The following is a 23,226-nucleotide window of genomic DNA, read 5'->3' as shown; positions in this document are numbered from 1 at the left end:
GTTTAATTATTGTTTATAGTAATAAATAGGTATATTTTTTTCTCTTATTTTTAACTCTATATGTAGGCTTCTCATGGAAACATTGTTTTATTGAAAATTTTTTTTTAAATTTAAAATTAACCTTAGAAGAATAGAAAATGTTGACAAAGAAATTACGAGTAAGAAAAAATTTTTTTTTACTCTAAGAAAACATACTTAATATAATTTTTAGTTTCTCTATTTTGATTAATTGTTATTTATTTTGTTTATAGGTTCAAGTATTTAACGATGGGAATTTGTAACTGACAAGAGTGCGCAATTAATCAATGTCGGAATATTGAGAAATAAAGATGTCTCCAAATTTACGTTCTCACATTAATTTACATAGTGAATGAAAAATTAGTACTCCAATTACAGATTTATTGATAATTTTTATTTATTCTAATTTATTATTACATTTAATAAATTATTTTAATTGTTTTCTAGGAAAAGAATTGGATAATAATTTTTGTCTCATTGAATCGTGGGGGAAAAGAAATGAGAAGTTGGATTCTTCTTTTGTTTCTTTTATTCGTAGAAAAATATGATTAAAAGTCAATTTTTTCAAACCGTGTGATAAGGATGTAGTGGAGAAAAGGATTTCTTTTATATACTTTGAAGAGTAAAACGGCTTGCTGAAAGAGAAACGTGCGCAGTTAATATTAATTCTTTGTAATGGAAAACAAGCAATAAACATGCAATAAAATTAAAAATTCATTTTCATTTTGAATATTTTTTTATTTTTTTTCTTTATCTCTCTGGTGTTTTTAGTTCAAGTTACCTTCTTTTTTTTTTTTTTTTGTCTTTCGAATGCATTTCGAATTTTTCATATTAAGTTAATTTTATTTTTCAATTACTTAAAGAACATTTTGTGCGTGATTATTTTTTGAGAATAAAAATTGTTTATGTTTCGTGTTTAGAAGAATATAAACATTTTGTTTGTTATTCAATTATACAAATCACATATAAAGCTTCTTTTATTAATTTTTTTCTCGATTTTCTCATATATCAACGTTAAAAATCGCTCAAATCGGCTTCATTACTAGAATCCAGTGGTGGAATTGGCGGTGGTACATTTTCAAATTCCGGAGCAATCTACAATATAGAAATCTGATAGAAATGTATTAGAATACAATGAAAATGAAAAAAATTATTTAACAAATAATTACCTGAATAAAATTATTCAAATTCGTCTCGGAATTTAATTTGAAATCGTTTTTCGTGTCTTCGTTGTCTTCTTTTAAAGATGATGATGATGATGATGATAATCTCTCTGTTTCCTGTAATTGACTATTTTTCTCATGCATTTTCTTTTTATCACTCGATTCTTCCTCACATTCATCGCTATTCAGTACTTTTAAAGTTATGTCCTGTTTTTAAAAAATTATAAATTTTATTAAAATTATTATTAATTAAATAATAATTAATAATAATATTAATAAATTAATTCTTTACTTTTTTCTTTCTAAACTTTTTTATAATTTTTCTTTTCAAATATTTTCAATTTTAAAATTAATGCATTGAAAATCATCGAATTGTTGCAAAGAATTTTATCAAAAAATTTGATAATTAAAAATTATTTCAAAGAATTTTATTATTCAGAAAAATAACTGAATTCTCGCAGAGAATTTTATTATTTAGAAAAATAACTAAATTTTCGCAGAGAATTTTATTAAAATTTAAAAAAAACTAATTGAATTCTTTTGAAGAATTTCTTTGAATTTTTTTTTTAATAATTTTAATTGAAAATTAAAAATTAATTTAATTAATTAAAATAGCAATTGGATTTTATGAAGAAGAATTTTATTAAAATTGTATTGAAAATAATTGGATTTCTGCAAAGAATTATACTATTTATAAAAATAATTGAAATGTTTCGAAGAATTTATTAAAATTTTAGAAAATAAATTAATTTTTTGTTAATATTTGAAAATTTAAATTCTTTCCAGGAATTCTATTAAAATTGTTTTGAAAAGAATTGAATTTCTGCAAAGAATTGTACTATTTATAAAAATATAATTGAAATGTTTCAAAGAATTTATTAAAATTTAAAGAAATGAATAAATTGTTATGAAGAATTTTATAGATATATTTGAAAATAATGAAATTTTTTCGAGAAATTCAATTAAAGTTGTTTCAAAAATTATTAAATTTCTTTTAAGAATTTTATTATTTTTTTGAAAAGAATTGAATTCTTTCAATTTTTTTGACGAATATATTTAAAAATTGCCTTGAAAATAATTTAATTTCTATATCGAATTTTTTAAAAATATTTTGAGAATAAGTATTAAACGTTTTAAAAATGCGCGGTTCATTTCGCTAATAAGATCATTTTTGTAGCGCAAGCGCAGTTGCGTTTGGTGAGGGTACCTGGCAGCTCTGTTCATAAGTCACATCGACACGCACACGATCAAATTTCAAATTCAGTGCTACCAATCTCTATATTTAAATATTCATTTTTTTAATATTTTAAAGTGTTTTTAAACATATTAATTAGTTAAACAAAGTAAGGTATTTTTATGTAAATAAACATACGAATTAAGTTTAAAGTAAATATTGCCTGATACTTAAATAGTTTTTTTTTTAATTTTTAACATATTGTTGTGTTTTTACGTTGGTAATCTTTCGTTGCTACAGTAACAGGACTGTGGGCAGTCATTTGTTTACGTATTGTTGTTGACATTGTTATTATAATTTTATGAAAAATGTGCAGTGAAATATTTCGTATAAATAAAAATCTGTGTCTACTATCTAATGACGGAAGTTTTTTAGCTGTAGCTTTTCAAAGTAATTTGATAGTAAAGTATGCAAAGAATTGCGAAACGATTCATTCTTTCGTGTTTCCTGATATAATTGAGGTTAGGTTTTTGTTTACTTTTCTATTATTTTCATTATTGTTTATTACTATTTAAATTGTTTGTTTATTTCCTACAATGGTAACTTTATAGTCTTAGTTACCAAGTTAACTTGGTAGTCTTTTTCTTCTTCTTCTTCTTTTTAAATGAAAATGAAAAAAATTGAAAAAAATCCAACTTCTAGAATTTATTAATTTTAATTTACTTTGTTCAACAATAATTGAATCTTAAAAAATTATGATAAAACAATTCGAAGAATTAATTTTTTATAAATATTGTAATATAATTTTTCGAAAATAATTGAATTTCTAAAGAGAATTTTCGTATAATATAAAAAAGCTATTTTCTCTTACAGCATATCGAGTGGTCCCCGGATAGTGAATATATTTTATGTCTCAATTTAAAACGTGCAATTGTCCAAGTATTTTCCATTTCCTATCCAGAATGGAAGTGTAAAATTACCGAAGGCAGTGCGGGCTTAGAGAGTGCTACTTGGGCGCCTGACAGTAAAAGTCTTTGCACTTTATCAGACTTTAATGCAAGTTTAATATATATTTATTGTCATTATTATCTATTCTATTAAGGGATTTAAAAAGAGAAAATAATTTAATCATCTTTTTCTCGAATTAGATACAATTATCCGTATGGTGTTTGCAAACAAGAAGTGTTATTCACATTCAGAATTTGAAATCATCTGCAAATGAAAAATTACAATTCAGTCCTGACGGAAAACGTTTGGCTGTCGTAACAGCAGATGACACTAAGGACAGTGTAGAAATATACAGGACCGAAGACTGGAAATTGAGCAGGGTATGTTTTAAAAATAGAAAAAAAATAATTACAAGGCTCGAACCAGTGAAATTATTTTTAATAATTTTCGAAAAAGTTCTTTGACAATTTTCAAAGATTTTAATTTGAAACCTTTTCAAAATTCAATTTTATTTCGAAAAATTCATGCTATAATGCTTAATTTAATATTCGATTATTATCTGTAAAATTTTAACTGATTAATTCATTTTTAAATCAATTTTTATTAGAAAATTCAACTAGAATTCAATTATTTTAATACAAAAATTAGACAAATTAAACAAATTTACGGACTTTTACGGACCTAGTTCGAGCCCTGTAATTAGAAACCTAGTAACAGTTTCAAAGAAAAGTAAAAATTTTATTACTTCATAATTTATATATTACAAATATTGAACATCAAAACTGTAAATTTTAACAATATGATCTGATCCACAACTTGCTAATTGCAAAGTTGTCTCCTTTTTATTTTCTATTGGACGAAACTGAAGACGTTTCACAGTCAAATGATGAGCGAATGATGAATCATATTTTGCCAATAGTTCCCAGACTGATTCGTTTTCTGTGAGTGTAATTTTTCTTATTTCTATCTCTCCATTCTCGTATCCTATCGCAAGAATGTAGACGTCTAAGGAGAGTGAAATCGGCGCGAATGCAAGAGCTGTCACGGAAATATTTGCTTCGAAACTCGTCACTGGTTGATGAGGTTTATTCAAATGGACATTTTCACTCCATATTCCAATTTTACCATCTCGTGAACCTGTTGTAAAATATTTCGAATCGTGCGACCACGCACAGCACCAGATTATCCTTCCATGAAGACTGTCCTTCTTTAGACTCGCTGCAATTAAATCGTATTTGCCATTGTCAAAACTAAACAAAGACCATCGTCTGTCACGAGAGACTGACAGCAAATATTTGTCGTTCGGTGAGAAAGAAAGTTGTGTCACTGTCAATTGATGGGCGATTAATTTTTGCAATTGTCGCCATGTTTTTGTATCCCAAATTATAATTGCGGCGTACTCGGGATTCGCGGATTTACAGGCAGTTGCCAGTAGATTGCCATCGTGTCTGGCTGACATTGTGAAGACTTCGTAGCCGTGTCCGTAGAGTTTTTGTTCTTCTGGCCAGAGTGTGTGTTGTATGAGTTCCTCCTCGACTGGCGGTCGTTCGTATTTTAAATCACGCGAACTACCAGCGTGAGTTTCTATTTCTTTCAAATCCTGTTCGAAAATTGCTTTATTCATTAGGCCGAGGGCAGGTAATGATGCATTCTCAGCTAGGACTCCTTTAAAATCATCGGCGTAGGAAATTTTATCCAAACATGTTTTAAATGTCAGGGGAGACGTGAAGATACGAACGACTTTCTCCTCGGCACCAGAGGCGAATTTATGGGGTGCCAACATTGTCAGACAGGACATGTCGTGACCGTGAATCTGTGGTCGAGCGATTTCGTGCCAATTTTGCAAATTTTCACTCCATGGGGCGTGAATTCTTGTTGTTTGATCGATACTAACTGTCACCAAAAATCTGCAATTGAAATATTAAGTCAACATATTTTACTGAATTGGTATAAGTATTATATTTTTAATTTCTAATTGTAATTAGAGTTATATTAATTGCAGGCTTCACACTCGATAATTAACTATAATAATTTGAATGTTCTTTCATTTTTCATTTTTCACTTCTTTTCATTAAAAGACTAAAATTTTGTTAAATATTATGTTTTGTCAAATTGAAATTATGCAGATTTTTGTTCTTTACTTCTAAATAAAACTAGAAAATTGTTAAACAACTGTGATTAAGAAATAGAAAATTTATTTATTTTGCATTATTTTTGTTTATGAATCACAATTTTTTTAACAAAATTATTATTTTATTTTAGAAAAAAAAGAAAAATATTTGCACAATTCCTATTTTTAATCTTATTTTTGAAACATAATTTTCCACAGAAATTAAGACATTCAAAATTTTCAAATTCAAAACTTTTTTAAATTAAACAACTTAGAAAAGTATTGTCATAAAACATGAAGAAATCGATTGCTCCGAGTCGAAGACTCGGAGTGATTCTTTTGAAAAATTTTCTTAAAATAGTAGATGTTGAAAATAATTGAATTTGAGTTAAGAATTTCATTATTTGTAAAAACAATTGAATTTCACTCAAGAATTTCATTATTTGTGAAAATAATTGAATTTCACTCAAGAATTTCATTATTTGTGAAAATAATTGAATAATAAATTATAGATTTTAATGATTATTTTGAAGAAATTGAATATTTAATTTTTTATTTCAACTTGTAGAGAATTTAAAGTAGTGTAAATTCTCTCTCAAAAAAAGAAGAAAAATAGCTTTTGGTGTCGCAAGTCTAAAAAAAAGTATCCAAATAGTATCAAATCGTAAAAAAAGTAGTAAATATTGTATTTTTTGTTTTAGATAAGTGCAATTTTCATGCCTGCAATTTTAATTTAAATATTGTTTACACGCACCTTCCTCTAGGATCCCAGGCCAAATCGACAACTTCTCCAAAGTGTCCACTGGGTGCCGAGAGGGGAATCCAATTTTTTCCGTTCTCATCAAATCGCCAAATATGAAACGATCCCTGATAGCCGTGAGCTATTATTTCATTTCCATTCGCTCCGAATTTACATCCATAGAATCCCACAGAATTTCCGCCCACTTCACCAACACGAACAGTTTCCATCCAAATTCCAGTGCTTTCGTTCGGTTCCCAAACGACCATACTTTTATCCAACGAACAAGATAACAATTTCATCGGTTGCGTAACTTTCCCATTATTTTCAATCACAGGATGCCAATTGACACCATAAACCCAACCCTCGTGGCCACTTAGAATTGATTCCAAAACAATTTGATATTTCTTTCCGTCAACTTCAAATTCTTCAGCTTTTGTCGTCAGTTCTTGATTCGAATTTTCCATCTTTTTTGACAATTTCCACAAGCGTATGAAACTATCCTGTGATCCACTTGCCAGGAACGTTTCACCATTCACTTGCATCACATCCATACAAGTGACCCAATCCTCATGACCAATTAAATTCTTAACTCTAAATAAATCACTCTCCAAGGAATTTGTCGTGAACACCTGAATGGTAAAATCATCAAGAGCAACGAATAAAAGTGGCTTATTACTTTCCGGTAGAGAGGAGAGACACGCCTGAAGGGGAATTCGTTTTCCAAAAGAAAATTCCTGGTGTAAAATAATTTCCCCCGTTGCATTTCGTTTCCATAATTTAAAATCACCATTTGTCGAACCGGTACATATGAGAAGATTTAAAGTCCCCTCTTGATTTGTATAGACAGCGTGACAAATGGAAACAGGATCGTTGACATTTATTGTACTTGTTGGTTCGTAATTGTTTTCATTTTTACTCCAAATAATGACCGTGCCATCGGAGGAGGCGGATATTAATTCTGTCTCTGGTTTTCCTGATGTAAATTTAATCCATCGTACAACATTCACTTTATTTGTGTGACGAACAAGTGTTTTAATAACTTTTCCTGTTGTTTTCGTATTAAAATCACAGATTGCTATGGAATTACAAGCACCGTAACATAAAATTCCATTTTTTCCATAATCTGCCGAATGGGGAATACGATTACAGGCACAACTGATGTATTGGATATCGGAAATTATACACTCTGACATTTTTTTTAACGATATTATAAACTAATTGTTAGAAGTTGCTTTGTTTGTTATTGATTGTTGATTACGTTCGTCGTTCCTAACCTCAACATTTTGCCATGTGACATTTAGTCCAAGGTTGGGATGGTAGCGAGAAGAAATTCATTTTAAGCGTAAGTTGCGGTATTTTAACGTATATGTGCGTGTAAACCTGTGAATCGAGCTTAAGCTTTATTTGTAAACAAATTGTTGTTGTTGGAAACTTTGAAGTTTGAAATTATCTCCTTTATAGACGTTTCCGATGTTTTAACACAATAATTAATAAAAATTACATTAAATTTCTACTATTACCGTAAAAAATGATTCGTTTTTGCATTTTTAATAAACGTTCTGTAAAAATAAGGTTCGTAGTACTAATTCAATTATTTTCTAAAATAATGAAAATTTGACAGGAATTCAATTATTAAAAATAGAATTTCCATAAATATTTTGGAAAAAAATCAATTGTTTGAAACTTTTTTTTATCAAATTCTTCGTAATAATAAATTGAATTATTTCCATGAATAATAAAGCTCATTGCAGAATTTCAATTATTTTTAATACAATTTTAATCGAATTTCTCGAAAAATGTTATTAAAATTCGTCGAATGAATTCAATTACTTATTTAAAAAATTGTTGATTAAATTATGTATAAGAATTCAATTCTAAGAAACATTCAATTATTCAATAAATTATTTATTTTTGTATTTAAATAATTGAGTTCTAGTAAAATTTTCTAATAAAAATTGATTTAAAAGTTAATTTTAGTTAAAGTTTTAGATAATAAAATGAATTCTTAAGAAGTTATTATTAATTGCAATTTTTAGAAATAGTTCAATTTTGTAAAAGTTTCAAATTAAAATCTTTGAAAATATGAATTTTTCATACTTTTAATTAAAAATTATATGTAACTAATTTTTTTCAAAAAGCCTAATCAAAAATTTGTAAAATTATTTCAAGTTTTTTTTCTAATGTATATTTAATTGAAGAATTTTCGAATTATTGAAATTTTACATGTAAAATTAAATTGTAAACAAATGGATTTAAAAATTATAAAAGAAATCAGGGGAAAGTCAGGGAAAAATAAAATTAATTTTTTGTGGCAACCCTGAATAAATAAATACTAAATGATTTGAATTTAAATAATATAAAAAACAATTACTTAATTTCTTTTTCTTTCCAGAAACTCATATGTGAGCGGATAAGTTCAATAAACGGTTTATGTTGGTCACCAAATGGAGAAGCACTATGTATCTGGTGTTCCAATAGCGGAGAATCTAAATTAATTATTTATTCAACAATTTCGGAAAGTCACATTGGAGTTTTTTGCCCAAACGATCAGAAACATGACGAAAAAGAAAATATTTTTCACAAAGAACTCAGGGGAATTGAATTAGTTAAATGGATGCCCAGTTCTCAATTAATTGCCATTTCTGGTCACAATGAAATGGTACTGCTTTTAATTAATGACTTTTTGGAATCTTTAACACAGAATTTAATAATAACTGTTATTTTTTTTTAGAATATTAACATAACAGTTAATTATTAATCAGGCCTCGAATTCTATGCCGTTTTTTTACTTTTTTGACAATTTTTTTTTAAATTCGATTATTTTCAATATTTTTAATTCAATATTTTATTAAAATTTCTCGAACTTATTCAAATATTTTTGAAAATTATATTATATTCTTCAGACGAATTCAATTATTTTTATTACAATTATGATGAAATTTCGCGAAAAAAAATTTAATTTTAAAAATTTTAATCATATTTTTCGAAACAGTTCAATTATTTTCAAAAAATTTTAAAGAAATTCTTCCTAAGAATTCAATTAATAAATTAGATAATAAAATTATTCGCAAGAATTTAATTATTTTTAACACAATTTTAGTAAAGTTTCTCATAAGAATTCAATTCTTTTCAATAAAATTTGAATTTAGTTATTAGAAAAAATTTAATTTAAAAAATTTCAATAAAACTTTTCGTAAGAATTAAATTGTTTTTGAAAATTACGATAAAATACTTTATCAGAATTCAATTATTTTCATTATAATTATTATAAAATTTCTAAAATAAATCAAAATTTTAAGATTAACTTTTAAAAATTTTTAAAGAGATTTTTCTCAAGAATTAAATTATTTTAATAAATGATAAAACAAGTTGCAGGAATTCAGATAGTTTTAACACAATTTTAATAAAATTTCTCGAAAGAATTCAACTTTTTTCAATAAAATATAAATTAAATTATTAGAAAAATATTTCATTCCAAAAATTTGAATAAAATTCTTCCTGTGAATTCAATTATTTTCAAAAGTTTTGATAAATTTCGTGAATTCTGTTATTTTAATAAATAATAAAATTATTTGCAGCAATTCAATTAGTTTCAACACATTTTTAATAAACTTTCTCGAAATAATTCAATTCTTTTCCATGGGATTTAAATGAAATTATTAGAAAAATATTTAATTCAAAAAATTTTTATAAAATTCTTCGTAAGAATTAAATTATTATCAAAAGTTTTGATAAATTTCGTGAAAAAGAATTTAATTTTTTTTTGTTAGAATTTTAAACAAAATTATTGAAGTTTTGAATAATTTTATTCAAAATTTCCAACAAATTTAGGTCTTTAAATAAATTTTTGATTCAAATTTATTTAAGATAATTGAATTCTCGAATTGATTTAAAAAATTTCAAACTATTTGTAATTTTAGAAACACCAAAGAATTACAGTTGCAATTTTTAGAATTAATTGAATTTTTGTATTTGAATAATTAAATTTTTCAAAAAATTGCTGAAAATTATTAAAAATAATTTATTTCGATGAGAAGTTTAGTTGAAAATTATAAAAAATAGATAATTAAATTTTCGTAACAATACCTACTGAATAAAATCTAAGACTTTCTCAACTTTTTTTTAATCTTTAATCGACTAATGCGACTTTTTTTTACGACTTACAATTAAAGTCGATCTGAGGCCTGTAATATATTTTTTAGAACCATTAACATAAAAGTAAATTATATTATATTATAAAACTCGTGCTTTATGATTCTTTTTTTACAGGTCGTTTTGATAAACTGCATAACTTGGAAACCTTTCTTGCAACTACATTGCGATCCTGTGATTACAGACAGTCATTGCCATAATAAAGTTTTTAGGGAAATTGTCATTCATAATAAGGATCCAAATCTTGTCAATCCACCAAGACCGAAACACAATTGTAAGTATTAATCGAATATTATAACTCATTAATTTATCTTAAAAACTAAAAATTTACTCCAAAAAGTTTGAATATTAAAATGTACGAAATATTTTTCATTAAATCTATTTTTATAAATTATTAATTGTAATAAAAATTAGAAACTGAAATTAAACATTTGGAAACTATCAAATTAATATTTTTGACAAATAAGGATTGTAATAAAATTTAATTTGAAAGAAGAAATAAAAATATTTTGTTTATTTAAACTGTCAGTACTTTAGGAACATAAAATATAATCAAAATTGCAATAGAAAAAATATTAATGAATTTTTTATTTAAAAAAATAACAAGTGAAACGATTAAGAGGAAAATTGATGTAAAAATATGTTTTTGATATTTCAGTGGAAGAAATGTTGACTCGACCAATAAACATACCAATAAGTAAAAAAGACTGTACAAAAATTGCTCACTTCGATATTTTGGAATTCAGTGTATGTGGTCATTTTTTGGCAATTAGGCATCAAATATATCCCACAACTCTGTGGATATTAGAAATTAAAACGGGAGATGTGAATTTTATTCTCCTACAAAACAGCATTTCAGGTAAAATATATTTTTTACTTTACGTAAAGAAAGTACTCAAATTTTGCATAAGTGAAAAATTCACAAGAATCAACAATTGAAAGACAAAAAATACTTTTTACAAAAAAAATAGAATTTCTTGTTACCAAATTTTCTTTTTTATAAATTTTGTAAATTTTGTAAATCTTGCAAATTAAAATTATTGGTCAAAAAAATTTGTAAAAAATTTTACACACAAAACTTAAAAAATATTTCTTTTCCAATTTGTGAACGTTGTGAACTTCACTTACTTTAAATTTTAGTTTGTATAATAAAACAAAAACTGAAACTTTCAATAATTTTTTTCCAGCTGTAAAATGGAGTCCAATTTCTCCTCGTCTATTAATTCTCTCAGAGAGTAGTCAAATTTTCTTCTGGACTAAAAATGAAGCAATTTGTCGAAATGCCCCGAAGGATATAACAATTTTAAATGCACAATGGCATCCAGCTGGGAAATCTGTCGTCCTTCATGGATACAATAAAGCAGTGTTACTAAATTTAGACAATATTTAAGTATTAGGTTCTACTTTCGATAACGAAAAGGTATGTTTTTATTTATAATTATTATTTATTCACTTTCATCTTGTTTTTCAAATTAAATTTATTTTCTCTTTATAATACACGCTGTATTTTTAATTTAATCCGCGAAATATTGGACCAATTTCTTTTGGTAAAGTTCCACATCAAATGCTTGAATAATCCTCGCATTGTGCGCTTTTCCAGTAATATTTATATAATCAACAAGCACTGATCCTTGAGCAGCTCCATCAAAAACTGGAGTCACATTTGTTAATAATGATTTTAATATCAAATTCGGCCAACAAAATGCAGCAATAATTCGTCCATCGATCGCTGTCCAAGAATCAGTATTCATTAGGAAAATTTTCTCCGCATTATTTAAAAATTCCACGGCTTTTGATTTTAGTTTTCCGAATAAATTCGTTCGCCAAGTCTGAAAAAATGGGCAGTATAAATTTCAATTAGTTATTAAAGAATTTAATTAAAATTAAGTTCTCAAAAGAATTTTGAGGAAGTAAATTCTTTTCTGTACATATATTTAATAGAGGAACATAATTACTTTGAGAATTGGAGATTCAGTCACGATTTCCCAGGGCATTAAGATAATTGGCTTTGTAGTGGAATTAAAGACGATAAAACTACTTTCAGGATCAGTTCCAATGTTAAATTCAACGTTTGGACTGATATTTCCAGTGCCATAGACACTTGAACCAACAATGTGAAGTTCTTTGACTAAACTAATGAATGTTCGATCTAATTTAATTGCCAATGCAATGTTCGTTAGAGGTCCAAGCGCAATAATACTCACTTCACCTAGAAAAATATTTTCTTTGTGATTGTTGAAAATTTGCAGCAGAAGAGATATTTTTTTATTAAATCTTTTCAAATTCAGGCTTTGGAAGAATTCAATTACTTTCATATATAATAAAAATCTTTGCAGAAATTCAATTATGTTTATAAATAATGTTAGAATTTTTCGCTGATTGAGAATTTTAATTATGAAAGTCGTTCCATGAAAACTACTTTCATAATTATATATTCATAAATAATATAATTCTCACTGGATTATAATATTCAATTATTTAAAAAAAATTTAATTATTTTCGAAAATTTTATTAAAATTCTTCACTAGAATTAAATTATAAAATTCTTCGCAAGATTTTTATTATTTTCAATACAATTTGAATTATATTTCTCAAAAAATTCAATTATTTAAAAAAATTACATTAAAATTCTTCGGAAGTATTAAATTATTTTCGATACAATTTTAAATGTATTCCTCGAAAGAATTCAATTATTTTCAAAAATTTTGATAAAATTTGTTTATATCAAATCTGTTATTTTTAATATAATTGTAATTAAATTCCACTAATAAATTCAATTATTTGAAAATTTTTTAATAAAAATTCAATTATTTTCGAAAATTTTAATAAAATTCTTCACAAAAATTCTATTTTTTTATTTTTTGCAAATATTTAATTATTTTTATAAATACTAAAATTCTTTGCTGGATATTTCAATTATTTTGGATTCTATTTAAATTGTATTCTTCGAAACAATTCAATTATTTTAACAAATTGTATTAAAATTCTTCGAAATAATTCAATTATTTTCAAAAATTTCGTTCTAATTCTTTATGAAAATTTAATTTTTGAAATAGCTATTTATTTTCTTAATAATTATTTATTTTTGTATTTGAAATATTTGAATTCTCAAAGAATTTTCTAATAATAATTGATTGAAAAATAAGTTTTCGTTAAAATTTTAGATAATAATTAAATATTAAAAGGTATTTAAATTGAAAATAATCGAATTCTAGAAAATAATTTGAAAAAGTTTAAACAATTGTAAATTTTGTCAAATTTCATTGAAATAAATCTTATTTTTTGACTTTTAACCATTATTATTTTTTCAACAATTATTATTTCAATAGAATTGTATTCTTAAAGAATATTAACTAACAATTTAGAAAATAATTAAATTTTAGAAAAATTTAGATTTGAAGTTATTACCAGGATAAGAAAAAAGTTAATATTTTTTTTTGAAATTAGAAAAAAGTCAGGAAAATACTGAATCAAAACTTTCAGTTGCCCCTTTTTTACTTCTTCTTTTCATTCTTTAAGCTATATACTTTTTGCTTCTTTTTTTAAAAATAATTATCAATTGCGAAGCCTGCAAATTCAATATACCAAAATTATATAATTGAGGATAAGTTGAAATTGAAAAGTTCCTTGGTGAAAATATATTATTATCAAATTCACCTTTGTCAATTTTTGTTGTTTTGTTTTTATTACTTTAGATTAGATAAGAGTCAGAAAAAGTCATTTATGTTAAAAAATACAACTTTAAAAAAGAATTTAAACAAGTTTGTAAAATTTAGAATTTAAATTTAGTTAACTTATTTATATTATATTATTTATGAAATAATTCATTTACTTGAAAGAAATTTATTTTAGTTCAATCTCACCTGGATTAGCTTTAACTAAATCAATAAGTGCAATAGACGCGTGTTTCGATCTATTAACAGAAAATTTTATTTCCTCCTCAAAATTAAAATCACCGAGTCCATCTTTACCAAAATAATGTGTATCTTCCCAGTGTTTGATTAAAGGCAATTCTGCGCCTCCATAAACGGGAATCTAAAAGAATAATTTATACGAAAAAGAAAAACTTGAAAAAAAATAAAAATAACTATTGTCAACTTACATCGCTTCTATTTGCCACAGTTAAAATTTTAAGAACATTTGTTTCAACATTTTTCACTTCAGTATTTCCATAGGTACAAGTTATTGCAATAATTTCAATACTCTTTTGATGAGCTGCTTCATATTTTAAAGCTAATAAAATAGCAAGAGCGTCATCAGCTCCCGCGTCAGTGTCAATTATTAATTTTCTCGGTTTTTCTACACTTTTTATCACATTAAAAGCATCGCTCTGAGTCGCATTTTTCAAAATTATGCTACAAACAAAATTAATACATAAAAATATTTTTATTCTTTGAATTTAATTATTTTTTTCTAATTTAAGTAATTAATTCCTTCAAATTTAATTAAACTATTCTTTTAACTTTTATTTCCTTAAATTTTAATCAAATTTCTAATTATCTCAATTTAGTATTAATTTTTTTCAATTAAAAAAAAATGTTAATATTACAATATTATAAAAATGTTCACAATAAGAGTTTGTTTAAATATTACTTACCTAAAAACAATAATAAATGTTAAAATAGGCCCCATAAATGTAATAATTTCCCACTTTCTCTTCATCTATAAAGAAAAGGAATATTTTTGTTTAACAAAAAAAAATATTTATTTTAAATGAAAGGACCACGCACAAAATACATACAAATTGGATCCCAGTCAATTTTTTTTTATTTTTCAATTGGGAATCTTTTTCCTGACACAAAAAACTACTTTTCTACGCAGTTTCAAAAAAAAATCTACTGGGATCCAATTTATCTGTAAGTATTTTGTGAGTGGTCTTTTAAATCTAATGAAAAAATCTTTGATGCATTTGTTTTTATCACTTTCTTATCTTTCACCTTAATATTCTGTGAACATATCGTACACATTTTAATTTATTATCACAAATAGATACTTTAAACTGAACCATTTAGAAGACACTGAAGGTTTAATCAATTCGACAGTTTATAAATAGAAATTATTCTATTTGCGAATTATTACTAAAACTATTGAGTCATTGAATCAATTTGAAAATAAATTCTTATCAATATGGTAGAGGAAAACAAAAATTCTCACATTTTGTTAATTTAAATGAAAATTAAGTCATTAGTTATTTTCATATTTTTTTTAATGCGAAACTACGTTCTTTCTATTAAATTTGTTTATTTACAGTACAACATTCTGTATTTTATTGTAAATTAAAAATTGTCTCCGAAGAATTGTACAAAACATAAATGGTTATCTAAAAAAAATTATCGTTAAAAATATTTTAAAATTTACAGTACAACTTGTTTATAAAATTCATTTGTTTTTTTTTAAATAAATTTTCTTTACATGTATTTTTTAAATATCTAACCCAGTAGATTTTTCATGTGATAAAGTAGAAAAAAAACTGATGAATATTATAAATAGTGGTACTGAAATTAAATAGATTTTTTTTCATACAAATATTGAAGTTTGTTAATAAATCTTGTCGCTCATAAAACAATAAGCAGTTATTTTTTCGAAAGAAATTTTATGACTATTTTCGCGTTAAATTCAATATTTTCTAAAATAAAAATCATTGCATTTAATAACAAGCAGTCGCATTTCATTTTTACGAAATTTTTCAATTCGAAAATAGAAATAGCTCACTAGTCGCAATTCTTTTGGGAATTATTATTTACAATCTGTACTAACGATTTTGTTATTCACAGTACAATGATTTTTTTTTGTATCCAGTACAAGCACGGTACGTGATACAATTTATCTACCTAATTTTTAAATTATATTTATAATAAAATTTACACAGAGACACACTAGGTCTCAACACCTGTACAATTTTTTTTTGTTGTCAACTTAAATATAAACTCTTTTTTTTTGCGATAATTTTTCCATATTCCTTTATAACGGGGTTTTAAAAATTCACATCAAAAGGAAATGGAAAATGAAGCGATATTTTGTTTGAAAACATTTTTTTCTCATATTAATTAGCAATAATATTGGAAATATTGTTTGAAATATTCTTTTAATATTGTCGCTAAATAATATTTTGTCAGTGTGTAATATAAATAAAATTGAAATCTATTTAACAATTCTAACAATTTTTCGTTTCGAATGAACTCCTCCGTTAATGCTGTGCATAAGTGAAATTTCGTTAGTGTTAAAAAGTGATCGCTTCGATTTTTCTTTTTTTTGAAAAAATTTCGCCCTTTGTAATAATCTGATCAACGGATTTACGATTACGAATGGAATTGAAAAAATTAGTCCAGGCATAATTTCTAATACCGCACACTACATAAGTTGCTCGGAACTATTGGCACTGAGATCGAGTAGTCGCCATGCTGCTTTGGGATTTAATTCAGTTGGATCTCGACACAATACCCAAACATAATTTACGCGCATCACCTTCTCTGGATCGCCCTCGACAACAGTATTCTTCGCGTCTCTCACGCACATTATTTGTTGTGACTGAAAACTAATTACTAAAACTGGACCCTGATCCATTACTTTGCCCATTGCCAGATCTATATTGTCAATATCTAAAATTCATTGAGAAAATATTGCAAATTTAAGAATACTTTTGTTTTAGAAATGTTTTTAAATATTTAAATACAAGCATCACAGTAACTTTTTTCCTCAAAAAAGGTGAAAAGGGGAATTTTTTTCCTCAAAAAGGGTACAAAAATTTATTTGTTTATACCACTTGCTATTGGAGTTGCCACAAAAATTTAATTTTGTTTTTCCCTGACTTTTTTCTGATTTCTAGCCAAATTTTGACCTTTTCCCTGACCTTAAAGAATATTCTGATTCACTCTAAAAATAATTAGATACTAAAAAAAATGTTCCATTACATTTATTTACGAATTTCTATAATTGTAAAATTATTCGAAAACAGTAATAACTTCTTTTTTAAAAAACATATTTAATCATTATTATTTTTCCATAGGAATTAAGATTTTCAAAACATGAAGAAAGTGATCACTCCGAGTCTTCGACTCGGAGTGATCACTTTCTTTATATTTTATAATAATTAAAAATGACCGAGTGATATAAGATCATTATTTTGTACTATAAGAAATATTTTTACTGTAACTTCTTCAAAATTATTTCCATCATTTCAATTCAATTATTATTTTCCAGAATTTTTAACTAAAATTCTTCTTTACATTAATTATTTAAAATAATTTTTTTTTTTAAATTCTGGGAATTTTCAAAAATTCAAAAATTTTGACTATTTGGAAATTCTTTAATTAAATATTATATTAGAAAATAAAAACTTGGAGTAATTTGAATTAAAGTTTATGAAAAAAATTAATTCTACAGAATTGTTAATTAAAAATATGAAAAATTCAGATTTTCCACAATTTCAATTTGAAACTTTTTCAAAATTCAATTATTTCCAAAAATGCATGTTGCAATGCTTTTAATATTCAATTATATTATGTAAAATTTTAACTAAAATTCACTTTTAAATCAATTTCTATTTAAAAAATTATACGAGAATTCAATTATCTAAATACAAAAATAAATAATTGATTAACAAATTTAATCTTTCTTAAAATTAAATTCTCATGAAGAACTTTATGAACAAAGTTTAAAATATTTGGATAATAATGGAATAATTGAATTCATTTGATGTAATTTAAATAAAATTTTGTTTAAATAATTACATTTAACGAGAAATTCGATTAAAATTGTATTAAAAATAAAAATGAAATTTTGCAGAGAATTTTTTTTTTAAATTTGAAAATAATTGAATTTTGGAGAACAATTTTTTTTATTTGAAAAGATAATTTTAATAAAATTTTTAAAAATAATAACATTTCTCGAGGTATTTGATTAAAATTGGACTAAAAATAATTGAAATTCTGCGATGAGTTTTTTTTATTTATGAAAATAATTGAATTATTGCAAAGAAATTTATAAAAAATTTGTAAATAATAGAATTCCTCTGAAATAATTGAATTTTTTTGGAAAATTTTATTAAAATAGTAGATACCTATTGAAAATCATTGAATTTAGGAAAATTTTTGCAAATAATTGAAATTTTAACAAGAATTTTATTAAAAATATAAAAAAACTTGAATTTTAAAGAAGAATTCTTATTATTTATAAAGAGAATTGAAATTTTGATGAGAATTTCTTTAAATTTTTTAATATAATTTAATTTCTGAGAAAAATGTTATTACTTTTGAAAATAATTGAATTTTTGCAATTATTTGAATCTTCTCCAAAATTCAAATTTTTTAAAGTGTTTTTAACAAAAATTTCTCAATAAATTCATTATTTTTAATAATTAATTAAATTTAACTAATTTCAGAATAATTTAAATTTTTTAAATTTTTGCAAAAATTTAAGTTGTTTAGAATTTTTTATGAAATTCATTCAAAATTGAAATTTTATAAAATTTGAAATTAAAATCTTTTGAAGTTCATCTATTTACGAATACAATTGTAAACGCAACTATTTTAAAATTTAATTATTTTTGAAATACTTAAGTAAAATTATTCATTAAATAATTTCTAAGTAATAATTTTATGATAGTTCTTCAAGAATTAAGTTATTTAAAAAGAAATTATTGTCAGATATGGAAAAAAATTGAAGGTTTTGTATTAGAATTTTTGTTTTTCTAGAAACAACTATTAATAATAATATTTTAATTATTTGAATGTTGATTAATTATTTTTCCTTATTTTTGATTAGGAAAAGGTGAAAAGGGGGAAAAAGGTGACAAATCGTCAAAAAAGGTGAAAAAGGTGATAAAATTTAAGTAAGGGGACAAAAGGGGACCAACTGTGATGCCTGTAAATATTAAAAATATTAAAAATATTAAAAATATTTACTCTTCTAAAGTTTCGAACGTTCAATTGAACGACGTTATTTTTGTTACTGTTTTCGATTTTGCATTTTATTGTGAAAACATTATTTTTTATATTAAAAAATTAATATTTAGCTGATAAATTTTCGACTAAGTAAATAATTTACTTTATTTTACATTTTAGGAAAGTTTTCGAAAAAAACAACAATCTAGGGGGAAAAAATTCCGTTTACTTGAACGTTGAAAACTTCAGGAACATAAATATATTTTTAAATATTTAAATAACTGATTTTGAAACTTACCCAATAGTTTACTGTCTAAACGGTATCCCAATTTTTTCGCTTGCGTTAAAGGCTGTGCCAGTAGATTATAAGGAGCCTCGTGGCACCAGTCTTTTAGAATATCCAAATCTCCCCTAATCATTGCTTCGAGAATATTTGGAATAATATCCGTCTCGCAGTATTTTAAGAATCGTACTTTATCGAAACTTGGATCAATTTTACAAATTTCCGTGAGTGTAGTTGAAATTTCAGTCTTTTGAAATAAACCACCAAATAAGTACGTAACTTTCTCTGTAACCAATTTTGATGCTTGAATTACAGGATTATCCGACTCGTCGTATTTGATTTTCCAGTCCAGAACTTTATTAACGTATGGATTTTTATCCTAATGAAATTAAATATAATAGATAATATTTTCAAAATACAGATACATTATTTGTAATTTATATATACAATTAACAAAATAAATATTATAGATAAAATTAAATTCATAATTATTTTATTATTATATTATTATTTATTATTATTATTATTATTATTATATTATTTTTTTATTATTTTATTATTTTTTTTTATAATTATTTTTTTTTTATTTTATTATTTTATTATTTTTTTTTATTTTTTTATTTTTATTTTTTTTATTTTATTTAAACATTTAAATATTTAGATACAAAATTGTTTAATACCTTGAAGTTTTGCCACGACTGATAAAATTTGGAATCCTTGTGAAGTTCAACGCCCGTTGCTTCTGTGTTTGCCTCGAAACTTTGTTGAGATTCGAGAATTTCTTTTCGTTTTCGTAAACTCTTCAAGGGTACATAGACTCGACCTATTTAAAGGTATCTTAATAAATAAAACATTAACAAAAAGAATAGAAAGAAAAAAAAGAATTTTCACCTTCAATTCCATGATGATTAAATTCTTTCTGAACAGCTTCAGCAGTTTCTGAAATTTTTTGAAAGGCCCCAGTTTTACCAATTGCTTGACCCGTCTCTGAAATCGTTTCCGCTGCACCTTTAGCTGTTTTCGAAATTTCTTCTCCAATTTGACCGGCTTTCTTTCCCAATTCCGTCTTACTCACTCCTTCCACCGCTTCTTGAACCTAATTCAAATTTTAATAAGAATTTAATTTTAATTACGATTCATTTTTAAATATGATTCAAATATGAAACATTAAATATTGTACGAAGAAGAAATTAAATATTTTATGCATCATTCAAATATTACTCTCAATAAATTGAAAATATTATTCCAAGACTGGAAAAATACAGTTGCAAAAAAAGAATTTTTTTATAGAACAAAAATAGTTCGAAAATGAAAAAGAAAATTGCAAGAAAATACCTTTTCTTTTAAAGTATCCAATTTTTCTTTTAAAACTTCAGATCCCTTGTTGGCTTCTGATTCGACTGCTTGAAATTTTTGTCTCGCCGATTTCAGTGCATCAGATTGCTCAAGTTTATCAGCTTCTTCGCGAAATTTTTTTAACGATTCCTTCATCTCCTTACTTTTTTGCATATCTTGCTTGATATTCTCGACAAACTGACTGAGAAATCCTGGCCTTCTAGCTGGATTTGAATAGAGCCTAATCTGAAATTAAAAAAAAAAGTTTGCAAAAGATTTTCTATTTTTTCTCTTCTTTTGTGTATACTTTAAAATAAAAAACATACCGAAACATCTTGCAATCGAGAAATATCTACAGAATGTGTAGACGGTGACAGACTTCTCGTTAAGGAATTTTCCCTTGAACCGTGACCAAATCTTTTCCCTGCTTGTGTAGAACGAGCTGCTCCTGACAGACTGGCTCTACACGCCATTAAATTCTGATACTGTAAAAAAATACCATAGAAAATTAAATATTCTAATAATTTCTACTTTTCTCCTTTACACCTTTCAATTAAAGTAACAATTTTTTTAAAAATCTACAAATTGTCTTTAATTCTTCCTCTTGGGCAAAATAAACTACACCGGAAACTGAAAAAACCATAAAATAAAAAAATTGCTTCTCGAAAAAAACAAGGTTAACCTAATTTAAAATTTGAACGAAATGTCAAAACTTTTTTGACTTATAACGAAACATTTATCGAAATTAAAAACTCATAGTTACAAAATAAGTGAAATGAATAGAGAAATTAGAGCAAAATATAGAAAAGACAGGAAAAATGCAACATTTAAAAATACTATTGTCTAAAGTTAGAACTCATATAAAACAAATTGTCAATTGATTCTAATTAACTGGAGACATTTTAGTGTTAATTATATTCATATTAATCATAATCTTAGCTGATGTAACTTATAAGACACCTCGTGTTATGTTGAAAAATGATTTTTTTTCAAAACCTAACCTATCAAATGAAAGTGAAATGCCGGTAAATACACTTGAAATGTCAATGAACTGAATGTTTAGATAAAAGTTTAATGAGAACTATCGATAGTTTTAAAATATTACTCAACAAATAGTGCGTCTTCAGTTAATAATCATTAACATTTACCATTTTACGAGCGATTTATTCCCAAACTTCAACTCTTAAAACAACTATCGTAGAAATTAGAAAAATGATGATGGCCATCTGGCGGATTTAATTTTAAATCAATAAATTATGTTCAATTTAACAAATTTTTTTTGAATTTTTTTTTCTACTTAAAAACATTTTTTAATATTTTTTTGAAAAATCTTGTTGGGTAATTATATCTTTTTGAGAAATATTTGTCTATTAAAATATTTATAAATATTAAATAAATTCAGACAATAGCGCCATTTGTTGACCAATCAGAATTATGCATTTAACGCACGCGTGCAGTGAAAATAAAAAAAAATCGCGTCCTTGAAAATGCAGCTTAAAATGCACCTTTATTTGTCGTCAGCTGTGATTTTTTAGGTTTTTATCGGTAATCAAAAAGAAATTATGAAAACGTCAACGTTAAGTCATAAATAGGTTAGTCCTGATGGTCCTGATAAAATATTGTGAAATATTATCAATATTACAAATAATGAAATTAAATTTTATTCTTTAAAAAGTGTTTTCGAAAAAGAATAAACTGTTTCAATAGTTTACTTCGTTTACTTGGTTTATTGTAACAGTAAATATTTGTAAACTATTCCTTTTGTTTGATTTTCCGGTGTAATAATATTTAAAGTATATATTGTTTAACTCAAAGACAAATGTATATTTTTTTCCATTTTCGAACTTGAATTTCTATTTTAATGTCAAAAGTACAAAAAAATTTATTTAATTTTGTTTTTACGTATTTTTATTGAAAAAGTCAGGAAATAAAATATTTAATAACAAAGGTAATAATTTAAATAATAAAGGTATAATTATAATTGTAATAATTTTATTTATATAAAATAATAAAAATTGCTGTAGATAAAGAAATTTGGTGAAATTTCTGTAAATTTGATTATTCATATACTTATAAAAAGTATGGCGTAATAATTGACGCAATAAAATTTGTTTTCAAGGTTTCATTTTACGATTTTCTTGCAGGTAATGACCACCTTGGTATTAGGTGTTGGCGTTGGGCTTTTTGTAATAACATGCCTTTGGTTCTTTTCGGCATTAATTTTTCTCATTTCACTGCGAATTAATAAAAAAGTTGGTTTTGCCGTAATTATTATTGCTGGAATTATAACTGTTATATTGATAAGTGTTCCTCGTGCTTCAGAGAGTTCAAAGTTATTCGAAGACAAGGTAATTTAATTCGTAAATTTTCTTCTTATTTAATTCACAAGTTTGACATTCAGTTGTTCGTAGTATGAAAA

General features: G+C 24.8%; 4 protein-coding genes and 1 long non-coding RNA gene across 7 annotated transcripts; 2 read left to right on the top strand and 3 right to left on the bottom strand.

The window, feature by feature from the left end:
* Positions 1–8: 8 nt before the first annotated feature.
* LOC122507731 lies at positions 9–382 on the top strand. The gene is made up of 2 exons (XR_006302144.1): positions 9–158; positions 252–382. It is a non-coding gene; the product is annotated as an uncharacterized LOC122507731 (long non-coding RNA).
* Positions 383–2,663: 2,281 nt separating this feature from the next.
* Positions 2,664–23,087, top strand: LOC122507719 (WD repeat-containing protein WRAP73-like). The gene is made up of 8 exons (XM_043620580.1): positions 2,664–2,876; positions 3,229–3,411; positions 3,504–3,683; positions 8,548–8,814; positions 10,425–10,581; positions 10,966–11,166; positions 11,495–11,727; positions 22,952–23,087. Exons 1-7 carry the CDS (start codon positions 2,724–2,726, stop codon positions 11,695–11,697), a joined length of 1,344 nt encoding a protein of 447 aa, XP_043476515.1. The 5' UTR covers positions 2,664–2,723; the 3' UTR covers positions 11,698–11,727; positions 22,952–23,087.
* LOC122507717 (probable elongator complex protein 2) lies at positions 4,021–7,458 on the bottom strand. The gene is made up of 2 exons (XM_043620576.1): positions 6,168–7,458; positions 4,021–5,210 (listed from the first exon to the last, which is right to left on the bottom strand). The coding sequence occupies exons 1-2, from the start codon at positions 7,346–7,348 to the stop codon at positions 4,064–4,066; spliced, it is 2,328 nt and encodes a 775-aa protein (XP_043476511.1). The 5' UTR covers positions 7,349–7,458; the 3' UTR covers positions 4,021–4,063.
* LOC122507720 (probable uridine nucleosidase 1) lies at positions 11,768–15,380 on the bottom strand. 2 transcript variants are annotated; one of them, XM_043620581.1, is made up of 6 exons: positions 15,245–15,380; positions 14,905–14,969; positions 14,410–14,662; positions 14,171–14,342; positions 12,263–12,516; positions 11,768–12,136 (listed from the first exon to the last, which is right to left on the bottom strand). In XM_043620581.1, exons 1-6 carry the CDS (start codon positions 15,272–15,274, stop codon positions 11,822–11,824), a joined length of 1,089 nt encoding a protein of 362 aa, XP_043476516.1. In that variant the 5' UTR covers positions 15,275–15,380; the 3' UTR covers positions 11,768–11,821. The 2 variants fall into 2 exon arrangements, with proteins under 2 accessions (XP_043476516.1, XP_043476517.1); XM_043620582.1 differs by lacking the exon at positions 15,245–15,380 and adding an exon at positions 15,049–15,193.
* On the bottom strand, positions 15,529–22,047 carry LOC122507718 (mitochondrial import inner membrane translocase subunit TIM44). 2 transcript variants are annotated; one of them, XM_043620578.1, is made up of 7 exons: positions 21,956–22,047; positions 21,134–21,292; positions 20,808–21,053; positions 20,364–20,568; positions 20,153–20,295; positions 19,488–19,851; positions 15,529–16,906 (listed from the first exon to the last, which is right to left on the bottom strand). In XM_043620578.1, the coding sequence occupies exons 1-7, from the start codon at positions 21,956–21,958 to the stop codon at positions 16,659–16,661; spliced, it is 1,368 nt and encodes a 455-aa protein (XP_043476513.1). In that variant the 5' UTR covers positions 21,959–22,047; the 3' UTR covers positions 15,529–16,658. The 2 variants fall into 2 exon arrangements, with proteins under 2 accessions (XP_043476513.1, XP_043476514.1); XM_043620579.1 differs by lacking the exon at positions 21,956–22,047 and adding an exon at positions 21,809–21,827.
* Positions 23,088–23,226: the final 139 nt, after the last annotated feature.

This window comes from Leptopilina heterotoma, unplaced genomic scaffold (assembly GCF_015476425.1).
Source record: "Leptopilina heterotoma isolate Lh14 unplaced genomic scaffold, ASM1547642v1 Lhet_51, whole genome shotgun sequence".
Classification (NCBI taxonomy): Eukaryota; Metazoa; Arthropoda; class Insecta; order Hymenoptera; family Figitidae; genus Leptopilina; species Leptopilina heterotoma.
This window is presented reverse-complemented; position numbering and strand designations above follow the sequence as displayed.